Source organism: Phycodurus eques, chromosome 2 (assembly GCF_024500275.1).
Source record: "Phycodurus eques isolate BA_2022a chromosome 2, UOR_Pequ_1.1, whole genome shotgun sequence".
NCBI lineage: Eukaryota > Metazoa > Chordata > Actinopteri > Syngnathiformes > Syngnathidae > Phycodurus > Phycodurus eques.
The window spans coordinates 35139917-35166462 of record NC_084526.1 but is presented as its reverse complement, the minus strand read 5'-3'; the positions used below and the strand labels follow the sequence as shown (position 1 = coordinate 35166462).

The 26546-nt window shown below is 43.1% G+C and overlaps 1 protein-coding gene across 3 annotated transcripts in view; it reads left to right on the top strand.

Annotated features, from left to right (window-relative positions):
- Positions 1-26546, top strand: part of syt7b (synaptotagmin VIIb) — a 152064-nt gene that overhangs the window by 104327 nt on the left and 21191 nt on the right. For all 3 annotated transcript variants that reach the window (XM_061703018.1, XM_061703001.1, XM_061703010.1), the window contains one exon: positions 6447-6569. In XM_061703018.1, coding sequence (XP_061559002.1) covers positions 6447-6569 — 123 coding nt within the window. The remainder of the gene's footprint in view (positions 1-6446; positions 6570-26546) is intronic.

Here is a 26546-nt window from a genome sequence, read left to right as displayed (position 1 = left end):
CGGAGTGCCCGGAGAAAACCCACGCAGGCACAGGGAGAACATGCAAACTCTGCACAGCCGGGGCTGGAATTTGAACCTCGGTCCTCAGAACTGTGAGGCAGATGTGCTAACCAGTCTCCATTTCAAAACATAACCTTTCTATAACCTAGTTTAATAACTTTTGAAGAAGAAAGACTGTATGTGATGGCGAAATGTAGCAAGCTAATATTTCAGGTTAAAGGTGTGTTAAGAATTTTGTGACTGAAAGAATGTGTCCATGGTTGCGTATGCTATGTACCACTTTGTGTAAAAATAAAATAATAAAAAAGCCTTTGGAAAGAGAAAGAATTATAAGCATTAATCTTACATGTACTAATGCAGGTGGTTTATTTTTTAATCTGAATGACCAAGGTTATTCGTAGGTTAATGTGTATTTGCTAAGGCCACTCATTACATGAACTCATGAATTCAGCTTTCCACCATCGTTTATATAAAATCATGCTATTATGGGGGATAAAGACAACCGCTTTCATTTTTGCTGTTTTCTGTCTGAAAACTCGGTTTTCATTGATTTATTTAGTGTCTCTTTCATATTCACGCAAGGTTTCCACTGTTAAGTGGTCCGCTAAAAATTAATGGGTCTTTCCATGGCCATCCACCTTGATTTTAAGATCAGCTCAATGGGTTTAACACAAACTCAAATACTGTAGTATGTTTTGGGGAAAGGTACTTCATGTTCTTCATCACCATCCATCCATCCATTTTCTACCGCCTATCCGAGGTCGGGTCGCGGGGGCAGTAGCTTTAGCAAGGACGCCCAGACTTCCCTCTCCCCAGCCACTTCATCCAGCTCTTCCGGGGGGATCCCGAGGCGTTCCCAGGCCAGCCGAAGGACGTAGTCTCTCCAGCGTGTCCTGGGTCGTCCCCCGGGGTCTCCTCCCGGTGGGACGTGCCTGGAACACCTCATCAGGGAGACGTCCGGGAGGCATCCGAATCAGACACCCCAGCCACCTCATCTGTCTCCTCTCAATGCGGAGGAGCAGCGGCTCATCTGCCATTCCTCCTTGCAGGCGTTACATTTGCCTTCCTTCAGTGCAGGCAGCATGGGTTCATTTCCCACTCAGTGACCATGTGAAAATGATAGAGAATGGTTGTCTGTCTCGATACAGTGTGTGCTCTGTGACTGACCAGTGACCAGTCCAGGCTCCAACTCACCCATGAAGCTGTGCAGGATAAGCGGTATAGAAAATGAATGGATGGATGGTTTTCCATATACAATCACAGAGGATGGCGGCACGGTGGGAGACTGGCTAGCACATCTGCCTCACAGTTCTGAGGACCGGGGTTCAAATCCCGCCTGTGTGGAGTTTGCATGTCCTACACGTGCCTGCGTGGGTTTTCTCCGGGTACTCCGGTTTCCTCCCACATCCCAAAACATGCATGGTAGGTTGATTGAAGACTGTAAATTGCCCGTAGGTGTGAATGTGAGTGTGAATGGTTGTTTGTTTATATGTGCCCTGTGATTGGCTGACGACCAGTTCGGGGTGGACCCCACCTCTAGCCAAGAGATAGCTGGGATAGGCTCCAGCACACCCGCGACCCTAGTGAGGAGAAGCGGTAAAGAAAATGGATGGATGGATGAATAACAGAGGAATAATATCTTCATATTTTCATTACTGGTTTGCAGATCAATCCAAATATCGACATCGATACCAACGTTGGTATTGATATTAATCAGTAGCAGTGTAATGAGATTACTGAATTTTCGGTTTCTCTCCTGTCTGCAATGCTGTAGTTTCATCAAACAGAGGTGAATATTTCTTTGAATTTATGTTTATGTTGTTGTTCATGAATGAGTTACGTGCTGTCGAGTACTGTCTATGTTTTTGTGTTTTTTGTTCATCTTTGGAGACAGTACATTACTCACTTACACAAGGGAAGGCTTGGTAAACATTCGGGAGTGTACCCCAGACTTTCTTTCACAAATATTTTTTTTCTCCGAGTTACTCACAAGAGCGGCAGCCGCGGCATGGAAGCGAAGGTGACGCCACAGAGGGAAACGAGTCAGAGTGCAGGTCAAGCTTCGTAAGAGATGATTCCGAATGCCGCTACCTCACAAATATACGCTCCCTACCCAGCAAAATGGACGAGCCTCATCTTCTCACAAAGACCAGTGAAGACTTTGGACATTCCGCGGCCCTGTGCTTCACGAAGACATGGCTTTGTGAACGCATCCCCGATGACGCCGTATTGCTTCCGGGCTTCCAACTACAACCCCAATTCCAATGAAGTTGGGACATTGTGTTAAAAATAAATAAAAACAGAATACAATGATTTCCAAATCATGTTCAACCTATATTTAATTGAATACACTACAAAGACAAGATATTTAATGTTCAAACTGATAAACTTTATTGTTTTAGCAAATAATCATTAACTTAGAATTTTATGGCTGCAACATTATGAATTCTTCAGGGCTTTTTTTTCAAAGCCAGAAAACAAGGGCACCTTGTTATCAACATTTGTTGCGGACTGATAATTTTTTTCATTTTCTTTATTGAAGAAAACAAATCAATTGAAAAAGTGCAATGAATGGAGGATTTGTTTTAATCTAGAATGTGAACCTTTTTGTTGTTGAATTTGTTTTTTGATAGTTTTGAACACTTCATGGAAGAAAAAAATTGCAATGTATGGAAACATTGGTTTTGTGACTGTTCTTTTGTTTTCTGAATTAAAATCTTTATTTGTTATTAGGAGCAGAACTCTGCGATTGGCTGACGATCTGGTTCAGGGTGTACCCTGACTCTTGCCCGATGATAGCTGAGATAGGCTCCAGCACGCCCGCAACCCTAGTGAGAATAAGCGATACAGAAAATGGATGGATGGCTAATAGTAGAACTATTTATGTTTTTTTTTTATTATTTACCTACAAACCGGCCCGGTCCGCACAGGAAACAGGTGGATATGGCAGAAAGGAGAAAGGGGTGGGGGGGGGAAGGAGCACAAAAGGTTCCCAGGCAGGACGGCCAGAGCCTGGTTGTCTCTGCTCGCACGACGTTTGGAGCGGATGTGTGCTGCCCGCTTCCATCCCCACGGAGTTTGCCAAGACGCCCAAAGCTCAGACAGCTGGCGGGATGCTGTGCAGTGGGGAAGATCCCAAATCCAGTGAAGATTGTGATTCGTTAGTCCGGGGTTGAAGTGGATTTCCGCCACCTGTGGGTGTCGCTAGTGCCCCATCCATTGTCCCAGTCCAGATAGGCAGGTTTCACAGAACACAGCAGGAAGGCGAAGTCTTTGTTAGTGAGCCTCTGCAGGCTGGAAGTTAATTAATTTAGCGTCTGGGTTCAAAACCAGAAGTATGTGTCTCAGCTTTGATGCTCCTTGGGATTGGTTTGTGATTCTTTCAGCGTCCGTATTCGAAACCAGTGTCTGTGTCTCAGCTGTGATGCACCTTGAGATTTGTTTGTGATTCATTTAGCGTCCGTGTGCAAAGTTGAATCTTGCATCTCCGTGGTCGGCTCCCCGTATGTTCGTTACAACACCGTTAAAAAACCCATATATAATAGACTTTACCCAGATCTGATCACTGTTATTGGTATCGGCCCATAATTAGCATTTTATGCTGATCGGCTTTCATGTGATAAGTCGCCGATCCAATCAATGACATCATCGATCGACAAGACATTTAACTCCGCATCTTCGTCGTGTATGAATCCAATTAGCCTTGTCACGTGTCTTGTTGCACAGTACTATAACTATCTGATGGCCAATAAAGTTTTTTCAATCTTCATCCATCCATCCATACATTTTCTACCGCTTATCCAAGGTCGGATCGCGGTGGCAGTAGCATTAGCAGGGGTGACCAGACTTTCCTCTCCCCAGCCACTTCATCCAGCTCTTTCGGGGGGATCCCGAAGCGTTCGCAGGCCAGTCGAAAGACGCAGTCTCTCCAGCGTGTCCTGGGTCGTCCCTGGGGTCTCCTTCCGGTGGGATGTGCCCAGAACACCTCACCAGGGAGAGGTCCAGGAGGCATCCAAATCAAATGCCCCAGCCACCTCATCTGGCTCCTCTCGATGTGGAAGATCAGCGGCTCTACTCTGAGATCCTCCCGGATGACTGAGCTTCTCATCCTATCTCTAAGGGAGAGCCCGGACACCCTGCGGAGGAAACTCATTTCGGCCGCTTGTATCCAGGATCTTGTTCTTTCGGTCATGACCCACAACTCATGACCATGAGTGAGGGTAGGAACATAGATCTATCGAGAAATCGAGACCTTCGCCTTTCGGCTTAACTCCTTCTTTACCACAACGGACCGATACAAAGTCCGCATCACTGCAGACGCTGCACCGATCCTCCTGTCGATCTCCCGTTCCATTCTTCCCTCACTCCTGGACAAGAACCCCCCACAGGATCCCCAGAGGGACACGGTCAAACGCCTTCTCCAAGTCCACAAAACACTTGTAGACTGGTTGGGAAAACCCCCATCCACCCTCGAGGACCCTGCCGAGGGTGTAGAACTGGTCCACTGTTCCACGGCCAGGACGAAAACCACACTGCTCCTCCTGAATCTGAGATTCAACTTCCCAATGGACCCTCCTCTCCAGCACCCCTGAATAGGCCTTACCAGGGAGGCTGAGGAGTGTGATCCCCCTGTAGTTGAAACACACCTTCAGGTCCCCCTTCTTAAAAAGGGGGACCACCACCCCAGCCTGCCAATCCAGAGGCACTGTCTCCGATGTCCATGCGATGTTGCAGAGGCGTGTCAACCAGGACAGCCCCACAACATCCAGAGCCTTTATGAACTCTGGGCAAATCTCATCCACCCCCGGGGCCTTTCCACCGAGGAGCTTTTGAACCACCTCGGTGACCTCAACCCCAAAGATAGGAGAGCCCGCCTCAGAGAACCCAGACTCTGCTCCCTCATGGGAAGGCGTGTCGGTGGAATTGAGGAGGTCTTTGAAGTATTCTCCCCACTGGCTCACAACGTCCCGAGTCGAGGTCAGCAGCGTCCCATCCCCACTATATACAGTGTCGATGGTGCACTGCTTCCCCCTTCTGAGACGCCGGATGGTGGACCAGAATTTCCTCAAAGCCATACGAAAGTCTTTCTCCATGGCCTCATGGAACTCCTACCATACCCGAGTTTTTGCTTCAGCGACCACCAAAGCTCCATTACGCTTGACCTGCCGGTACCCATCAGCTGCCTCAGGAGTCCCATAGACCAAAAAGGCCCGATCGGACTCCTTCTTCAGCTTGAGGGCATCCCTCACCGTTGGTGTCCACCAACGGGTTCAGGGATTGCCGCCACAACAGGCACCGACCACCTTACAGCTATAGCTCCGGTCGGCCGCCTCAGTAATGGTGGCGCGGAACAAGGTCCACTCGGACTCGATGTCCCCCGCCCCTACCCGAACATGAACAAAGTTCTGTCGGAGGTGGGAGTTGAAACTCCTTCTGACAGGGGATTCTGCCAGACGTTCCCAGCAGACCCTCACAATACGTTTGGCCCTGCCACGTCGGAGCGGCATCTTCCCCCACCATCGAAGCCAACTCACCACCAGGTGGTGATCAGTTGACAGCTCCCCCCTCTCTTCACCCGAGTGTCCAAGACATGTGGCCACAAGTCTGATGACACGACCACTAAGTTGATCATCGAACTGCGACCTGGCGTGTCCTGGTGCCAAGTGCACATGTGGACACCCTTATGCTTGAACATACCACCCGCATTCACCCGCAAGAATTCTGAATTCTACAGAATATGAAGCTTAACCGATGTAAGACCACAGAGCTATTTAAGATAAATTGGCTGCATGCACCTAAGTCCCCAGAGTTGGGCTCGGGCGGAGAAACATGGGGCTATTTGTACGAGACGCAGGGTGGCTTGGAGGTTACGGGCTCAGAAGGAGTACTTACAGAAGGGTGATCGGATTGCATTTTCAACGAAAGGAGGGAGACTTGTTGCTTGAGGGAGTGTATGGATTCCATGATTTCTTGCAGAGCCTTGTCCTCTCTCCCTTTGTGGGTGCCTTGGAGAGTGAGTACATGTTTTAACGCCTCCCGGGTTGCTGGGTCAATGCCGGCCAGCGTATTCTGTCACGATTCGATTTTGACCGTACCCAGAAGCAGGCAGAGGCTGAGAGGGTTGTGATGAACAGTTCATTGTAAGAGGGTATGGAGATGATCATGACAGTCAAGTCTATCTGAAGTATTTGGCAAGCAAGTCACAAGTCATAAAACTGGCAACACGAGTCGCCCCCCCGCCCACCATCTCTTGCTATTATTCTGAACAAAACTGTATATACAGCGTTTATTACTCTCTAGTCACTCACACAGAGCACACAGAGCTGAGGATGTACTTTAACGCACAGGTTAGACTGAGCCTCACAACATTCTCTCACTGTCTTTATGTACCTTGAAAGGGTGTTTGAGTGTGTTTGTATTTAGTTTTGCATTATGTCTGTGTCCAGTGAGGGGAAGATGGTTGTTCTGTCTCTCGCAATTGGGCTGGCCGAGCAAGACGACTTCGCTAATCTCCCTGACCTACAGGAAGCTCCAGCAAGCAACGAGAATGAAACCACACCAGAGAAGAGGTAAATGGAACGTCACTGGAAAATCATTCACTGGGCCTAAAGAGTTGCTAAGGTGGTTGTGTGTCATAAAAGACTGAATGCCATAATTGGTATTTATTCAGTTCAGGGTCTACGCTTGTGATGAAATACCTGTGGTACCTTCCACAAATTGGCCTTTCATGTCATTAGAGGAAGCCCGGTATGCGTTTGTTTAACATGTCTTTAATCTGTTTGGTCATTATTTGGTTTGCATCATTAGTCCCACTTCTCATTTTATAATTATCTACCTGGCTCAATACCCTTTGGCTGAAGCATACGTTATTTCACACTTGAGACTATGTGAGTCCTGGGATGTACATGTCAATGAGTCCTAACCCGAGAATAATGAGTCCCTGCAATGAGTCCCTGAAAATTACCATCATGGAATACAGAAACAGTAATCGGTAAACAGTAATAACGGTTCTTGCTTCCTGGTCCTGCTATATTGTTGATTGTTATTACAGTTGTTACTCTATTTTTTTTTACAGTTTGTACAATATTTTTGTGTTAACCATTGCGCTAGCTCTCTCTCAGTATATTATATGTGTTTAGGCCAGTCATAATACTACAATTTTAGGACAATATATTTTCCCAAAAACTATCACGACAAACAAAAGTATCATTGATGTTTTTTATCCCACTGATATAATAATAGGCATAATAGAGAGATATAGAATCCAGCAATTGTCAAAATTGGACAGGTGATGATTTATGACCCTCTGTCGGAAGTGACATCATTGGAAGTGGTCTCGCTGGAACACCCCTTTTCAAACCTGAAGTGGCGTCATTGGAAATTTTCCCCACTGCAAGCCCTTAGCCAGAGTATTGACGTCACTAGAAGTGATGTCACTGAAAAGCAGAAGTTTTACCGGAAATCGGACATCACTGGAAACTGGAACTATTGACGTCACCGGAAATCAGACGTCAGTGGAAACCGGGAGTGTTGACTTCACCGGAAATGATGTCACCGGCGGAACCCTGGGAAGTGTTGACGCTCCCGGAAATTACATTGCCGGAACCCCCGGAAATGAAGTCCAGCTCATGTTGATTCAACCCCACACATCTGTTCCAGACATGTTCCATCAAGTCCAGACATGTAAGAACAAGTCTAGACTTGTCTATACCCGCCAGAGGCCCCCCGCCATAAATACCATAACCCCACACCACCTGGGTGGTCCCACATATCCGGTCACCTGTCCAAACAGCTATCGATAGATTGATAACACACTTGTCAATAGATGTACGACGTTTGGGAGTGAACAAGTCCCCAAGACGGCCCCCTCCGGAAATCCTGGAAAACCCCCCCATGTTGATTCAACCCCACGCCCACACATCTGTTCCAGACATGTTCCAGCAAGTCCAGACATGTTAGAACAAGTCTAGACTTGTCTAAAACCATCAGAGGCCCCCCTCCATAAATACCATAACCCCCTTCCACCGGCAGATGGCCTCTTTTTTGTCAATAAACAAACAACTCCGCTGATGCCGTATCAGGGCAACATGTCCGGACATGTCCACGGGGAATGTGTTTAGAAAGCTTATGACTCGCCAACGCTGACATTGTATGTGGATCGATATTTTGGACAGAACCATCAAATACACACCTACCTCGGATAAAGACATAGAAGTTGAAAAAAATTTAGGACAAAAGTCAGATCGCTGTCATTGTCATTATTTCATCTACCCTGGGAATCTTTAGTAAGTAAACTTATATCCGAGGGTAATTCATGTTTTTGTGACACATTTTAAAAAATGTTGGAAAGTTGGGATGGTGATATAAGTGTGGGCCATCTGTTGGCTCGTTTCAGATTGTTTGTCGATACCGTAAGATACTGTTTGGAAAACAATCAGCCGGTCGACATAACCTATGAATTGATGACATTCCAAGCTGCTTTAGAGTTAAAAGTCCAACCCTCGGTCCTAACCGAGACATTTACGTTCATCAGGTCTTAGAGGATGTTTTTCAGCACATTCGTTATTATCCTTAGTTGTACTTTTACGCATGTTTCATTTGTCATTTTATTTGTTCCTTATCTTTTTTAGGAACCTATATAGTCTTAGATAATGTTTAGCAAGCCTCTTTAGAACTTGTTTTATACCCTTCATTTTTTTATGAGAACCAATAAGACAACTTGAAGATGTTTTTATGTGTATAAATAAATACCACGGATCTACACCATTCTAAATCATACGGCACCATGAGTGAGAAGTGGTACATGAAGAAGATATATTACGACGTAACCCACCCTGTAAGTTTTGGAGGTGTAGAACATCATACGGCTGTGCAGAAGAATATCGGTTGAAAAGTAAAGTCATTTTTTATCAGGCCAAGATGCCTACACCTTGCATAAACCAGTCAGAATTAATTTCCCTAGAAATAAAGCTTTTGTTTCCAGACCTCTAACTCAATTCCAAGCTGATCTCTGTGACATGTAAAGTCTTGCAGAGCACAATGACATATATTTACTGACCGTCACAAAAAGGCCTTTGTTCTCATCTTGAAGGGTAAGACAGCTCCCGAGGTTGTAAAAGCTTTTGAATCATTTATATTAACTAGCGGTACACCCAAAAAGCTACAAACCAATGGGGGAAAATAATTCTTCAACAGACATTTTCAGAATTTCATGAAAAAACACAGTGTTAATCATTTTGCCACAGAGAGCAATCTGAAAGCCTCTGTGGTAGAAAGGTTCAATAGAACTCTGAAAACTAGAATGTGGAGATATTTCACAGCTAAAAACACACGACTTATATCAATATAGTACAGGATCTAGTCAATAGTTATAACGAAAGCTATCATAAAAGTATCATGTATTTCAAAACGTGTATGGTAACTTCCCTGTCGGTGTTAGTGAGATTAAAAATGAAATTTAAAACAGGGGATATTGAAAGAATATCCAAATTGAGAGATGTTTTTGATAAAAAAAATATGAGCAGAGCTTTACAGATGAATTATTTACAATAGCGGAATGCATACCACGTTTCCCTCCTGTTTACAGACTGGTTGATTATGACGGGGAGCCCGTAAACGGTACTTTCTATGGACCTGAACTCCAAAAAGGTGAGCTATCAAAAGATGCAGCATTTCACGTTGAGAAGATTGTTATCATCGGCGGTCTTAGGAAATTTATTATACGCTGCAAGGGGTAGCCCGAGAAATTTGACAGCTGGGTGCCAGCTTCACAAGTTGTGGATAAATAAAAACAACCACAAGTATGACTTTCAACAGACAACAGCATGAACACCAATCTCGAAGGAGGGTTTTATGTGACTTTACCATAAAATTCAAGTTCAGCTGTGCTTATAGAAAATACAATAGCCCAATACAAAGTTAATTTATCACATCATTTGGATCTCGAAGGGAGCTGGGAGCTGGCCCTGACTGAAATGTCATACCCACACACAAGGTTCAATGTCCCCGAAGACCAAGAGTCCTTTGACATTGTAGGCATGTGGCATACCACCCCTCCAAAACAAGACGGAGTCCTGCCAAACGATGTTGACGAAAACAAATATAAAATCGAGACTCTTCACTTGTGTACGGGGTATTATGAAGATATTGTAAAAATCGGAAATGACGTGGAGACCTTTTTAAAGAAAATAAATCCGGAAGCCAAAATCGTCTACTCCCATCTCAAGGGGAGATTTTCTTTGGGGTGGGAGTGGGCTTTTTCGAGTAAGATTTCAAACACATATGATATGCTTGATGAGGAGTGGTGTCACTGTGGACCTAATTGGTCCATTTACGCCCACCCAGTTGATATCAAAGCTATCATCTCTATGTCTATCCATCCATTTTCTGGACCGCTTATTCTCACGAGGGTTGCGGGCGTGCAGAAGCCAATCCCAGCTATCTTCGGGCAAGAAGCGGGGTACACCTTGAACTGGTCGCCAGCCAATCGCGGGGCACACAGAAACAAACAACCATTCGCACTCACATTCACACCTACGGGCAATTTAGAGTCTTCAATAAACCTAACATGCATGTTTTTGGGATGTGGGAGGAAACCGGAGTGCCCAGAGAAAACCCACGCAGACACGGGGAGAACATGCACCTCCACACAGGCGGGGCCGGGATTTGAATCCTGGTCCTCAAAACTGTTGAGGCAGATGTGCTAACCAGTCACCCACCGTGCCGCCGTCTATATGGTTGCAAACCCATTTTGTCTGGCAATTTACAGAAAAATCCATCCAAACTAAAAAATCCAGAAAATCATATTGTCTGATTTTTAAAGAATTTATTAGCAAATTATGGTGGAAAAGAAGTATTTGCTCCCCTACAAACAAGCAAGATTTCTGGCTCTCACAGACATGTAACTTCTTCTTGAAGAGGCTCCTCTGTCGTCCACTTGTTACCTGTATTAATGGCACCTGTTTGAACTTATCAGTATAAAAGACACCTGTCCACAACCTCAAAAAGTCACACGCCAAACTCCACTATAGCCAAGACCAAAGAGCTGTCAAAGGACAACAGAAACAAAATTGTAGACCTGCACCAGGCTGGGAAGGCTGAATCTGCAATAGGTAAGGAGCTTGGTGTGAAGAAGTCAGCTGTGGGAGCAATTATTTGAAAATGAAGGGCATACAAGACCCCTGATCTCAGATCGAGGGATAATCTCCCTCGATCTGGATCTCACCCCATGGGGACAGAATGATCACAAGAACGGTGAGCAAAAATCCCAGAACCACATGGGGGGGACCTAGTGAATGACTTGCAAAGAGCTGGGACCAAAGTAACAAAGGCTACCATCAGTAAGACACTACGCCGCCAGGGACTCAAATCCTGTAGTGCCAGACGTGTCCCCCTGCTGAAGCCACTACAGGTCCAGGCCCGTCTGAAGTTTGCTAGAGAGCATTTGGATGATCCAGAAGAGGAAATTCCATGGATTTTTGATCCCGTTATCCTTATCAACACAGTAACCTGTGTAATAATAACACAAGTTACTGTAATAATAACACAGGTTACAGTGGGGCAAAAAAGTATTTTGTCAGCCACCAATTGTGCATGTTCTCCCACTTAAAAAGATGAGAGAGCCCTGTAATTTTCATCGTATGTTTACCTTACCTAAGAGAGACAAAATGAGAAAAAAAAAATCAGACGTAATTCAGCATTAAGCAGTGGATGATGCATTTTCACCACTATAAAGAGCCTATCAGTAGAGGGCGTATATGGGAATATAGTATTTAAAGCCTCCATCAATTCCCATTATTATCTGCCTGTCTGTAAAAACATATTGAGGACATCCATCCATCCATTTTCTGTACTGCTTCTCCTCACTCGGAATCGAAATCAAGATGGATTAAAACCAACTTGTTAAATTTACACACGGTAAAGTTATCCTCACCCTGCATTTCAGACCTAGATAAAAAGATGGTGGTGTTGGAGACTCATCCCGACATCTATCGTAAATTATTACCAGAGCCAAGCGGGTGGGTTACTACCCGGTTTCCACGGATTACTGGTTAAATATGGACAAGGATTGGGTTCCATCTTTGCCAAGTTATTCCAATTTGTAGCCCTGTTATTCAGAAAAGGTTTTTATATTGCAGATGTAGATGTCACAGGGCGTGTCATGGAAAGAATAAATCACAAACTGACTCTCAAGAAGTTTCCGGTTTAATGGTTTAGGCACGAAGACTTGTTAAAAGACCCGACAGGCAACGTCTGAGGTTGAATAAAAAGTGATGAGGCATCTCTAAAAAGAAATCAGTAGCAAAAAGGAGACACCGGTGAAGCAACGTGGACATCTCTTAAAAAGCGTTCAGAAAAATGCCTCTTTTACATCACAAGTCTCCGGAATGTGTGCGTGGCAACCAGGCCAGCCCCACATTCATAACCTTTAAGAACTCCAGTCTGATCTCATCCACCCATGGGGCCCTGCCACCAAGGAGCTTTTTAACTACCATGGTGACCTCATGGTGGCTCTGCTTCCTCATAGGTAGGCGTGTCGGTAGAATTGAGACTGTCGAAATATTCAACAGGTAGTACTCACTACTGTGGCTCAGTAGGTAGAGCAGGTCGTCCAGTCACCCAAGGATAGTGAGATCGAATCCCGGCTCAGACTCTCTGCATGTCGAAGTGTCCTTGGGCAACCCTAATTTGCTCCCGGTGGGCCTGAGAGTTCCTTGCATGGCAGCAACCGCCCATTGGTGTACAAATGTGTGTGTGAGTGAGTGAATGTGAGGCTTTCTAAAGCGCTTTGGGTACAGTGATAGTGTAGATAAAGTGTTATAGTGCAGTCCATTTACCATTTAACATTAGCTGCCTCCTGAGCCCCACAGGCCAAAAAGGCCCAATAGGACTCCTTGACGGCATCCTTTACCACTGGTGTCTTCCAACCGATTCAGGGATTGCCACCACGACAGGCACCGACCAAGTTCCACTCCGACTCATTGTCTCCCGCCTCTCCCGGGACGTGCTTGATGTTCTGCCGCAGGTGGGAGTTGAAACTCCTTCAGACAGGGGACTCTTCCAGACGTTCCCAACAGACCCTCACAATACATCTGGGCCTGCCAGGACGGACTGGCATCTTCCCAGATGCACACCATCACCCGCCAACACACCATCATGTGGTAATCGGTTGATATCTCTAGACCCAATCACGCCCTTTAAGGTGTCACTGTCATTACCCACATGTGTGTTGAAGAATGAGGGAGTCCCCAGCAGGAGGCTTATATGCAGGCAATGATGAGTGCTGACTCACAACAGGTGCGCGGCCGAGGTGTTGCTGATTACTGGGAAGAGAGCGAGAGGGAGAAAGGGGGGCAAAGTGCCACCCAAGCACCAAAAAAGGAACTGCAGGGCACAGACCATGACAAAATATAAAGTTATGGTTTTATTGATTCAGTTTGAGAGCGGTGTAAATTTGTTAATCATAAATTCGGAGGCTGTAATTTGTCGTAATGTTATCCTTCACTAAAAAATAAGGTGTTGCATTTACATTACATTATTCTATGTTTTGTGAGTGATGTGCATTTGGGGTATGACACATTGGTCCACGTCTGAGCCTTTTCTTCCTTTCTTCTTTTTATCCTATGTTTACAGGAATACCATCTAGTGCGGTGGTTCTCAACTCTTGTCATCCTGGGAACTGCATTTTCCTACTGTTGCAAAGTCACAACCCACTTGTACAGTATAGCATAATATTTTTTTTTCCTTTGTTTGAAAATAGCCTCGATCACTGATGGTGTAGTGGTACACTTGCCTGACTTTGGTGCAGGCAGCGTGGGTTCAGTTCCCACTCAGTAACGGTGTGAATGTGAGTGCGAATGGTTGTCCATGTCTATATGTGCCCTGCGACTGACTGGCGACCAGTTCAGGGTGTAGTCCGCCTTTCGCCCGAAGTCGGCTGGGATAGGCTCCAGCGCCCCGCGACCCTAACCGGGATAAGCGGTGTTGAAAATGGATGGATGGATGAAAATAGCCTAAAAAAACACATGCACAGTATATGTTATATTTGTAAAATCGTTTCAAATTAGTTTGACGTACTGCCATAAGCATATTGTTAGCCATGACACCCACTAGCCAGAGGCTAAGCTGCACTGTATTTGTTTATTGAGTACGCTAGAGCAAGTGAGTAACATTTCCTGTCGCTTACCGAATATGTACCATGTGGGTAGTTGGTATGCCTCTGTAAGATACCCCAAAAATCAGAATACCAATACATGTAATTTTTTACTAGCTGTCCGGGACCCATCCAAAAGGGGTCCACAACCTACTTTTGGTTCCTGACCTACCAGTTGAGAATCACGCCTCGAGTACAGGGGTCGGTAACCTTAAATACTCAAAGAGCCCGTTTTCCTACATAAATACAATCAAATAAAATATTCAGTTTATTTGAGTCCTCCTCGTATTTATGAAATAAAAATAAAAATTTAAATTATCCACCTGGAGCAAACCAAAAATTCAGTCTGCGTCATCATTTTATTAATTGTTCTGGACCATTAACGTCAGCGCACAACATATACACATCAGGGCTGTAAAACGCATAGAAATACACATAGACACCGCCTTGAGTGGGATGGCCCATTCCTTCGATACGTCAGTGTGTTTGCCATATTGGATGTGGCCGTAATTAGCCACAAAAAGCTTCGAAGGATATTCGTAAAATTGTTTACGAATTGCCAAATACAATCAAAATTAATGGTTCGGTCTTAAGCCCATTAGTCCTGGCTTTGAATTTAAAACGGTTAATATATCTCCAAGGAGCCAATGAACGAGGCCTCCTCACAGTTCACGTCACTCTGCCACATCCAATATGGCTGTGACGTCAACGTACAATTCAGGACCCAAGGCAGGGTCTTTGTATGTGTACTGTAAATGTTGTCTGAGGTAATACTCACATGGTTATCCATCCATCAATTTTCTGTACCACTTATACTCACTAGGGTCGCAGGCGTGCTGGAGGCTATCCCAGCTATCTTCAGGCGAGAGGCGGGGTGCATCCCGAATTGGTCGCCAGCATATCGCAGGGCACATATAAACAAACAACCATTCTCACTCACATTCACACCTACGGGCAATTTAGAGTTTTTCATTTAACCGACCATGCATGTTTTTGGGATGTGGGAGGAAAGCGGAGTACCTGGAGAAAACCCACGCAGGCACGGGAAGAACATGCAAACTCCACAGAGGCAGGACCGGGATTTGAACCCCGGTCCTCAGAATGTGAGGCAGATGTGCTCACCAGTCGGCCAGAAGACTGGAAGACTCTAAATTGCTCATAGGTGTGAATGTGAGTGTGAATGGTTGTTTGTTTATATGTGCCCTGCGATTGGCTGGCGACCAGTTCGGGGTGTTGTCCGCCTCTCGCCCAGAGTCAGCTGGGATAGGCTCCAGCAGAAAATGGATGGATGGATGGATATTCTCTTACCATGTTTTATTGCCTATGCCAAGGAATTATTTTGTACACCTCCCAGGCCTGACATTGATTTAAAAAAATATATCAATAATAAAGAAAGCCTAGGCAGCTGAGGTAAATTATTAAATCTGATCATTTCTCACCTATCTTTCTTTCACAACTTTCAAGATTTCCCTTTATCAGAGGTGGTTGCTGCAACCAAATAGGTCAATGTGGGTAAAATGGTTCAAATTTAGCTGTCTTCTACTTATTGCATATCAAACAGCATGCAGCTGGGATTACCATTCATTATGTTACTGTCAAAGGTCACATTTATGTTCTAGCTGTGTTATCTCCAGACACAAACAAAAGTCTTTGGTGTGTGCAAAAGTCACTTTGCATACATGCATATCAGTCAGATTTTGAAAAGTTACTCACAATTTACTCAGTACTAATTATTTTACTGTGTACTTTTTAATCTTAAATAATTTTTTGGAGGACTACTTTTTACTTTTACTTGAGTCACATTATTGTACTCAGTACTCGTATTTGAGTACAATATTTGGCAACTGTACCCACCTCTGGAGCAGACATCCTCTATTGCTACTCTTACGTTTAAGCAACATTTTTACTCATCAGATCAGCCAGCGTCGTATTTTTTGCACTGGTCTTTTGTATTTTCACGTTGAGGCGCTGCGGGTCGTGGCCCTGGTTGTGGTGCCAGCAGAACCGCGAAGCACACGTTACATCGGCGACAAGAGCTGATCTGCTAGTACATTTTGTATTAATTAGGAAACATGCCGAGAATTATCTAATAAGTTTACGGATGTTAATGTTGAATGTATTAAGCGACGAAGCGATGTTAGAGATTATGTCACAACACAGAATTAACTAACTTCAAATTAAAAAATGGCCAATAAAAACAAAAATATCGTACTTAATATTTTCCGACAGGATGCATTTGGGATTAGCCTTTGAAGTTGGTTATGGTGAAAAATGAAGTGAAACAGACAATGATTTTAGTCAATTATTTTCCAGAATGAGAGTGCTTAAAGAGGAGGATGCTATTCATGTGGCACAGCTAGATGCAGGCATCAGGTGCAGGTGCAGATGGGCCTGGTTCAAGTTGGAGGCCAAAACAAAAAAAGCATAGAAATGACGCAAATTTAATTTAATCTTAAATTGGTACATCAACATGGACTTGAGCGGTTTAAATAGGTTTTTCTGCGTGAATAATTATTATTATTTTTTTGCTCTTATTGTACTCTTCAGTCTTCCAGATTGCTTAGTTTATGTTTAAAAAATAATAATAATAATCTCTGCAGGGGCCCGGGGGATCTCCAGATCCCCCTACAATGTTTTTTTTGGTTTGTTTTTGGGTTTTTTTTGTCACCTTTTTCATGCCGTTGGTTTTTGCATGTCTGACTTTGGGTTATTGTGCTTGACTGTCTCAACCTAAACCCACTAAAGACCTATGCAGGACTGGACACAGACACCTGCAGTGAACTGTGATGGAAGCTCTGAAGCTGTTTGAGTTATTATCTGCACAGGAAGTCATCATTGCACCGTAGACTTGAATCTTAATAAGCACACAGAGAGCACAACAGCCAGGGAAATAAATATGAATACATTTCAAAGAGTGCACTGGCCCTGGACAACCTCCAAGCTCGAGCCGATATTTGTAAAAGCAGTCAAACGTGCCAATCAAATAGTTTGCATTTCAAACAAGCATAGAATTGTGTGTTTGCATTGACTGATGAGCATTTTATAGTCTCTGGATACATATTGTGGAACACAGTCAAATAATAACCAATGATAATAAGCCTCTCACATTTTTACTTTTATATGTAGCCTACTACAGTATTTTTGGACAAGCATTTCATTACACTGGAGTCTGTGAAAATCTGTTCTACAGCCCCCAGTAGGAAAGAAACAACCGATAAAGACATGCTCCAAAAGATGGGACAGAAATGGATCAAAAAAATGAACAGAAAATAAAGATTTTTCATAAATTAAGTTTAGTAGATACTTAATAACCCACCTGAACAGACAGCATAAAGTTGGGAATTATCTCTTTAAATCATTTAGCTTCTAAATAAAATAGGGTGTTCATGTTGCTTTGTGAATGTTTGATGTTAACAGCCAATTGTAGCCCCAAAGACAAAACAAGATTAAGATGTTTTGGAATTCAGTCACAGATCATGGTCTCCCAGGGTGAGTGGATGATCAACATGACCTATGTATGTATATATGTATGTTTATGGAGACCCACTTCGCAACAAGGGACTTCCTTTAAACTTCATCCCTCATGTCCATCCTCTTTACCATTAGCTTCCCATTCTGCTCTTGGCTCTTGCTAAGATTTTTGTTCTTTTACAAGAGATTATCAAACATATTTGTTGGAGGTTAATTGTATTGAGCTCTAAAAGAGAATAAAATTAATGTCTTCAATTCATTTTTCACATGCAATATTTTTTACATTGCAGCCAGTTCTCACAATCTTTTATATGAAAATTGCCTCATTTTCTTTAAGTGGTTCGTTGGGAAAAAACAAGACCTAACCCCTTAGAAATGTAGGCATAATATTGTATTTCAGGGAAGCACGAACAGTTGCTGAATGATTCTTAGCTCTGACCTTTCTGTGTCTATACCTGTGGCTTGTGTGAGTGCTCAAACATTGCAAAACATGCATGGTTGAATGTTCTAAATTGTTCGTCAGGATTGAATGTTAGCCAATCCTGTGATTGACAGGTGCTCAGTCCATGGCTTCTCTGTGACCCTGAAAAAGATAAGGGATATAGAAAATTAATGAATTAATTAAAGTTTGCAGAGCAGTGGCCTTCCTCTTAGTTGAAAACATATGAATTAAGAAAAGTGACTTTTTGTGGACAGCCTCCAAACTGTTTATTAACGGTTTAACATTTAGCCAAATTGACCTTGCCAATGTGACATGGGGCAGATCAGATGTGTCTGCTTTGCATCCCAGGATGTCTGTCCAATTATGTGGAAGACAGATGCAAACAGAGTCAAAGATGGAGGCCACAGGGTCAAAAGTCAGGTTTCTCAATTCTGACACATCACATCAGAGTCGTCTGACTTCTGCCATTAAAACGCGACCATGACGTGTATGTGCACTAAAGACTTAGTGATTGCGCATTTGCGGGTGTAGAGTCCAATGGAATAAAGTTGCAAGAAAAAGTATATGAACCCAAATCGGCTGGATTTATGCATATATTGGTCATGTGTGATATGATCTTCATCTACTGGTACTATAAGTCCCCACAATAAATACAGTTTTCTTAAAGTAATATCACAGAAGCAATTACATGTGTCCATGTTTTTACTGAGCACATGAGGATAAGCGGTAAAGAAAATGGATGGATGGACATGTGATAAGGTATGTGAACCTTTGGATTTCATAACTGGTTGAGCCTCCTTTGGCAGTAATAACCTCAACCAAACATTCAGATCAGACATGCGCAACGGTCTGGAGGAATTATGCAGAGAGCCTTTTCTCTTGACAAGACTTTACAAGGCTGTTAGTATTTCTTCTTGAAAATAGAAAACTTATAAAAGGTCTGAAATTATGAGATGGCAGGACATCTTTAACCAACACCTCCAGTCGTGTCATATTGGACAATATTGGACAAATCAATTGGATAATCAATTGGACTTGAGGTTGGCTGAGGCCTGACTTTGATTAGCTCTTAAAGATGTCATTCGCTTAGGGTTTCATATGCTTTATCCAGTAACAACAAGAAAACATTGCATAACAATTATTAGTGTGGAATTAATATAGCAGACAGTTTTTAACTGTTTTGAATTAGATGAAGATGAGATCACTTTTTATGACCAATTTATACAGAGTTTTCTGGTAAATCCCTTTGGATTTACCAGAAAAAAAATATATAATATATATTGCAAATATACTGTATATACTTATGATCAGATGTACAGATGATCCAGACTGTTCCACAAGTACCCAAACTTTACGTTAAACATACTCATTTTGCCTCTTATTACTATATATTGGCTCACGTTCCAGCTATTGTTGTTCCATAGCTCTTAGGCATGTATGAATTAGCGTGAACATGAGCAAAGACATAGCCAAAGGGGAGCTGTGGTGATCTAAATGGTCAGCAATAGTTCACATGTACTGTAGGTATGAGTACAGTTAGTAGGGTGTTCCAAAGGGTTTTTTACTTTCTCCTTTGTGGATTTTGTGTTGTTTTGAACATGCACCTCTCTGCAGAACATCCTTGGCTTTTTCCGTCCCCCTTTACTCCAACCCTGTGTAATATACATGATGGTTGTGAATATAACCTTAAGTTGGTGCGCACATTTCAGTAGTCATGGTTACAACAACCTCTGAGGATGAATTATGTAACTAGTGGGTGTTTTTTCCAAGATAGTCACAAGCAAGCATAAAGGGCAAACACACCGCTGCAGATGCGTGTCGTTCTGTTTGGAGAGCAACACAGCTTGATTCTTTTTGATGAAATATTGAATAAGCTGGAGGTGTATTGATTGACTGAATCGAAACAACTTCATCAATTTAATAGGAGCAGTTATTAAATATGTATGGGTAATTCAATATGATTTGTGGTTAATGACGGATACTGTGTCATTTTGCAGGCAATGTAGAAAGTTCAATAATTTTTTATCTCTGTCAGGTGGTTTCAAAATTAGTATTATAACAGGTAATTTCTGAACCAACAGATTGTGTACATGTCCCTCTCCGGTCAACAAACATGGTTTTCCTTAGTTGGCATATGATATAAAATTATAAAGATTGCCAAAGGATGTTTGTATTATCTTTGTCAGTGTGGGGAACACTGGGTTTTATAGGTTCTGTCTTGATTCTAAAGCTTTAGCCAGTTACTGAATTATTTGTTAATTTGAATGTGATTTCTTCTATTTCAGTCATTACAGCTATATTTAGGCTATGTAATGTTAGGGCTCTGTATAGCTATATAAATTTGGGGTGGCTGTGTTGGCAGAGCAGGTCATCCACTGACCAAAGTGTCTGCAGTTCAAATCTTGGCCCTGACTGTTTTCTGCCAAAGTCTCCTTGGACAATACCCTTAACCTTTAATCGCCTGCAGGTAGGCATTGTAAATTTATGAAAAACTGTTCTTAATTGAGTCACTGATGGTGTAGTGGTACACTCGCCTGACTTTGGTACAGGCAGCGTGGGTTCAGTTCCCACTCAGTGACAATGTGATTGTGATTGCGAATGTGCCCTGTGACTGACTGGCGACCAGTTCAGGGTGTAGTCTGCCTTTCGCCCGAAGTCAGCTGGTATAGGCTCCAGCGTCCCGCGACCCCAACCAGGATAAGCAGTGTTGAAAATGGATGGATGGATGTTCTTAATTGCCTTACCTTTTTACCTTACAGTTTTTTGGTCAATTGTATCAAATTCGGACATGGTAACAGAGTTTTTCCTAGGTGGCTTCAGATGTAGTATCATTTTATCATTTTGCTGATTTGTGGTAATATTTAACCTAATGTATTGTATTTTTTCCCTAAAATAACAAGCAAATTCATTGCATTTATCTGCTGTTAGGAGTTCTGGAGCTATCTGATTTGGCGGGACCACAACAGAGTGTGAATATTGTTGAAGTTCTTACTGATGATTTCAGAAAAGTGTTGCTGTCTAGCCCTGACTAACGCTTAGTTAAAATTACAAATACTTTGTCTGTAGAGGTCATAGTCTATTTGGAGTTCAGTTTTTCTCCACTTACGTTCTGCTTTCCCACACTTTGATTTAGAGGTCTTTACCATCATTGTGCTCCTTCACGGTGTTCTAGGTCGCCTCAAGATTGTCTTCGTTTTAATAGGACCGACAGCATTCCTGATATTTGAGATTTTACAGATGAAATTATCCAAAAGTTCATCAACTGTCTCAGCATTCACAGTTTGTGGCACAGGAACGGTCTCCATAAACTTAGTGGTGATGCTCTCATTTATGTACCTTTTCTTAATAGACATAGAGGTTGTGACATAGAGATCTGTAATTCAAAGAATAAACAAAAAATTGGCAGAAATATCTATATCCTTAATGTCAATTGATAGAATTTCAAAATCCTTAGAGATGACCAGGTCTAAGATGTGACCTTGAGTGTGGGTTGGACTCTTAATATGTTGAGAGAGGTCAAATGTGTCTAGTATAGCAGAGAGTTCTTTAGATTTTTTTTCCCCATGTTATTGTCAACATGAATGTTAAAGTCCTTTATGACAAAATAGTATAAATAACTATTATACTATCATTATAAATAACTGACAGCAGTTCTGAGAAGTCCTCCATAAATTTTCTGTTGTATCTCAGAGGCCTATAAATTATTAAAACAATAACCTTTGGGTCACATTTAACTAAAAAAAAAAAAACCAGAGATGTTCAAAAGAGCTAAAATCACCCAGTATAATTTCTTTACACTGAAATAATGAAAAATAACAGCAATACCACCCAAAAAACTGTAGAGAAAACAGTTCAGCAGCTGAAACCATCAACGAACTATCTTGACTCAATACCATCTGACTTTTTCAAAACTATTGCGAAGTCTGCACTAGTTGATTTGCAGTAAATAATCAGTTGCTCACTTCAGTCAGGCGAGTTACCTAAAGCTCTTAAAGTAGCTGCCATTTAGCCATTTAGCTAAACAATAGAATGCTGGACCCTTCCATGTTAGCAAGCTATAGACCCATCTCAAACCTCCCCTTTACAGCCAAGATTGTTGATAAAGTTATTTTTAATCAACTCAGCAATTTCTTGAACTTAAATTGACATTTTGACAAATTTCAACCAGTTTTCCAAACTCATCATAGTACAGAATCAGCTCTTATCAAAGACCTAAATGATGTAAGGATGAACACTAACTCGGGAAAGGCGGGTGGCTGCACACCGACATACCGCTCCAACTTCGTCATCAAGTTTGCAGAAGACACAACTGTGGTGGGTCTCATCAGCAACAGGGACGAGACAGACTACAGGAGTGAGGTGAGCCGCCTGGCCGGGTGGTGCACGGACAACTATCTCTCCCTAAGTGTGGAAGAAAACAAGGAGATCTTTGTGGACTTCAGGAGAGCCCACTCCCAGCATGCTCTCCTCAACAGTGCTACGATGGAGAGAGTGCGCAGCACCAAGTTCCTGGGAGTGCACATCACCGAGAACCTATCCTTGACCAGCAACACCTCATCACTGGCCAAGAAAGTTCGCCAGCGTCTCTACTTCCTGCGCAAGCTGAGAAGAGCCAGAGCCCTGACCCCTATCATGTGCTTGTTCTACAGAGGGACCATAGAGAGCATTCTTACCAGCTGCATCACTGTGTGGTACGGAGCCTGCACCACATCCTACCGCAAGACTCTCGAACGCATAGTGAGGGCAGCTGAGAAGATCATCGGAACCTCTCTTCCCTCCCTACAGGACATTTACAGCACCCGTCTCACCCGCAAAGTCCTCCACATAGCTGGGGATGCCACCCATCCATCATACAGCCTCTTCAGTCTGCTGCCATCAGGGAGGAGAGTGCGGAGTCTGTGGGCCAGGACTAGCCGACTCAAAGACAGTTTTATTCATCAGGCTGTCAGGAATCTGAACTCTCTGCCCACTCTGCCCTCTCTTCCTCTTCTGTCCTCTGCCCACCTGAAAGCTGAACTCTGACACCCCACATACGTGCACACACACACACACACACACACACACACACACACACACACGCAGATCAGACTCAGGGTCCCACCAACCACTTTAGCAGCATTGGGGTTTTGTCATCTAATTTATATGTCTTATTTGCCTTGGTTCTCTGACCTTGACTATGTTGCATACGTAACCTGATCTTTGATATTGGACATTCAATTAATATTTTTTATACTGTATATACCATAGTTTTATTAAGCTTTTTATATTGTTCTTATTTGTACAGTCTTTGTAGCACCGCGGGCCCTTGAGGACCGTAATTTCAATCCTCTGTATGTGTTACCCATAATGAAGAATTGACAATAAAAGCACCTTGACCTTGACCTTGATATCGGGGTCCGTTTTATGGAGGTTTCACTGTACATATAATAGAGCAGGACTGCCTTTATGACAGAACGTGCCCATCAGTGTGATGGTGATTATCTGCCTTGAAAACAGACTTCAAGACTTGCTGTGTTTTTGTTAGCTTATTGTCCCTATGGTCTTTGGTGCGTGTGTGCTGGGAGGTGATTTAATAGGGTTTAGTGACAACTCATTGATCCTAGCACTTCACAAGTAGGAAATTATTTACTCCTGGGCTAGAGATCCAGTTGACAGCCATAAATTATGTCCTCTATGGCCATCAGTGAATGGCTCTTCCATCCCTTCAGCTAAAACAAAACTGTTTTAACTGGAAAGGGGAGTTTTAAAGTTGGGGGATGCAATTTGAAGCATATTGTCTTAGATACTGCATATTGCAGTTGATACAATATATGGACATTTTAAATGTCAATTTTGCTGCTAAAAGCCACAGTAGTTTGTACTTGTGCTTTGTAGTTGTGCTCTAAGTGTGCGCTGTGCAGCTGCGTTTTTAGAAGTTTTGTGTGTACAGTATCTACTGTAAATTAAAATACTGTATAACCATTACATTTGCATTGTGTTAATGAAATAATATACTGTATCTTGAAGTTTATTGTGTGTTGTTATATGCGGGTTAAAGCAGAGCCAAGACAATGGTAAAAACAGCCATCCATCCATCCATTTTCCATACTGCTTATCCTGACTAGGGTCACGGGCGTCCATCTCAGCTAACTCTGAGCGAGAGGCAGGGAGCACTCTGAACTTTTTGCCAGCCACTCACAGGGCTCCTATAGACAAACAACTCCTGACACTCACATTGACACCGACGGGCAATTTAGAGTTTTCAATTAACCTAGCATGCATGTTTTTGGGCCACCACAATAATAATCCCTCCATCCATTTTCTGAGCCGCTTCTCCTCACTAGGGTCGCGGGCGTGCTGGAGCCTATCCCAGCTGTCATCGGGCAGGAGGCGGGGTACACCCTGAACTGGTTGCCAGCCAATCGCAGGGCACATATAAACAAACAACCATTCACACACACATTCACACCTACGGGCAATTTAGAGTCTCCAATTAATGCATGTTTTTGGGATGTGGGAGGAAACCGGAGTGCCCGGAGAAAACCCACGCAGGCACGGGGAGAACATGCAAACTCCACACAGGCGGGACCGGGGATTGAACCCGGGTCCTCAGAACTGTGAGGCTGACGCTCTAACCAGTCGGCCACCGTGCCGCCGCAATAATAATGTTTTTTAAAATGAATTAATCTCTGAGAGCTGTTCAAAATTAATACCTGAAAGCAAATCACATAATTTGAAGATTATTTTGATTGTCATTTGTTGGTTCTTCAGGCTTTTTTTTTTAATGAAAAAAAATTCCTTGAAATTTTTTTTTCATTGTCTTTATTATTTTCACATATTTTTTTCACTCAAGTCAGACAGCAATCCACCAGGCCCAGCAGATGAGGCTGTGGTTGGGGGGGGGGGAAGCTTGCGGTGAGTGGCAGTTGACACCCAATTTTTTATACGCTAAAAGGACGAGAAAATAACAGTTGGACTGCTGGAACAGCGGTCTTCACTGTACTCATCTTTCTAAAGGCAGATTTAAAAAAATATATACCTTTCGTGTTGGATCCCAACCTCACTGCATATTTTTCATCTGTGTTTGATCCCTGCAGTATTAAATAATACCTTTCAAAATATTGGTAAGTCACCCCAGACAGTACATGTACAGTAAGTAAAACACTCAGTGGTCCATAAATGCAAATACCGAAGGTCTGGAGGCAGTCAGTGGACCAGTGTGTCAGCCAGCTAATAGGTTTGTGTATTCGACATGTGTCTCAAACAGACGGCATTGCATTTTGAATTCACTGTGCTGCATTGTAGCTGCTGTGACCTGCAGATCACAGTGAAGAAACACAGCGTGACAAATCAATTGTTTCTCCTCTATACTGGGTCAGCATAATCTCCTCTGTGTTTCTATTATTCGCTTGCACTCTTTTTTACTTGTCTCCTTGTGGTATAACCCCTGTCCATTGACACCATTCCCTCTCCAATTTCCTCCTATTTGTCTTGCCTAATATAACATGGCAATTTGCTTCCTTTGTCTCCATTTTATAACTCTTTAACTGAACCGAGTCTGGGCTGGTTTGTTCCCTAGGCTGTCATTGACTCCTTTCACACCTAAATTTCTCTCTCTTAGCAGTGTGTACTGTAATGTACTTGTGTGAGTGTGTATTTGGCACTCAATATTATATTAATATTGCAGGTTTTTTAGTTTCCTTTTAGAATTCTGTGAACATATATTTCAACTCCAACCATGTGCACTCTCTTTTCTCTATATTGCTATTGTGTATAAAAAGAAAAAATAATAATCCCCCCCAAAAAAGGAGGGGTGGTGGTGAATATACATTAATCTTCTATATTAATCATTGTTGAAGTCATAAATGGTATTTGAACCTTAACATTGCATTATTTTTATCAGACAGATTAAAGTATGAAAGTGATAACAAACCTTTTTAAACATGTACTGTTACATCGCCGGCGGCACGGTAGACGACTGGTTAGAGCCTCAGCCTCACAGTTCTGAGGACCTGGGTTCAATCCCCGGCCCCGCCTGTGTGGAGTTTGCATGTTCTCCCCGTGCCTGTGTGGGTTTTCTCCGGGCACTCCGGTTTCCTCCCACGTCCCAAAATTGAAGACTCTAAATTGCCCGTAGGTGTGACTGTGAGTGCGAATGGTTGTTTGTGTGTTTGTATGTGCCCTGCGATTGGCTGGCAACCAGTTCAGGGTGTACCCCGCCTCCTGCCCGATGATAGCTGGGAGAGGCTCCAGCACCCCCGCGACCCTAGTGAGGAGAAGCGGCTCAGAAAATGGATGGATGGATGTTGCATCGCCATAAATTAGAATACTGTGGAAAACTTCGTTATTTCAGTAGTTCACAAAGTGTGACCAATATATTATATACATTTACTACTACTATTATACTATTATATACATTTAATACTAACTGTATTTGGTAAGGCGGCACGGTGGCCGACTGGTTTGAGCGTCAGCCTCACAGTCCTGAGGACCTGTGTTCAA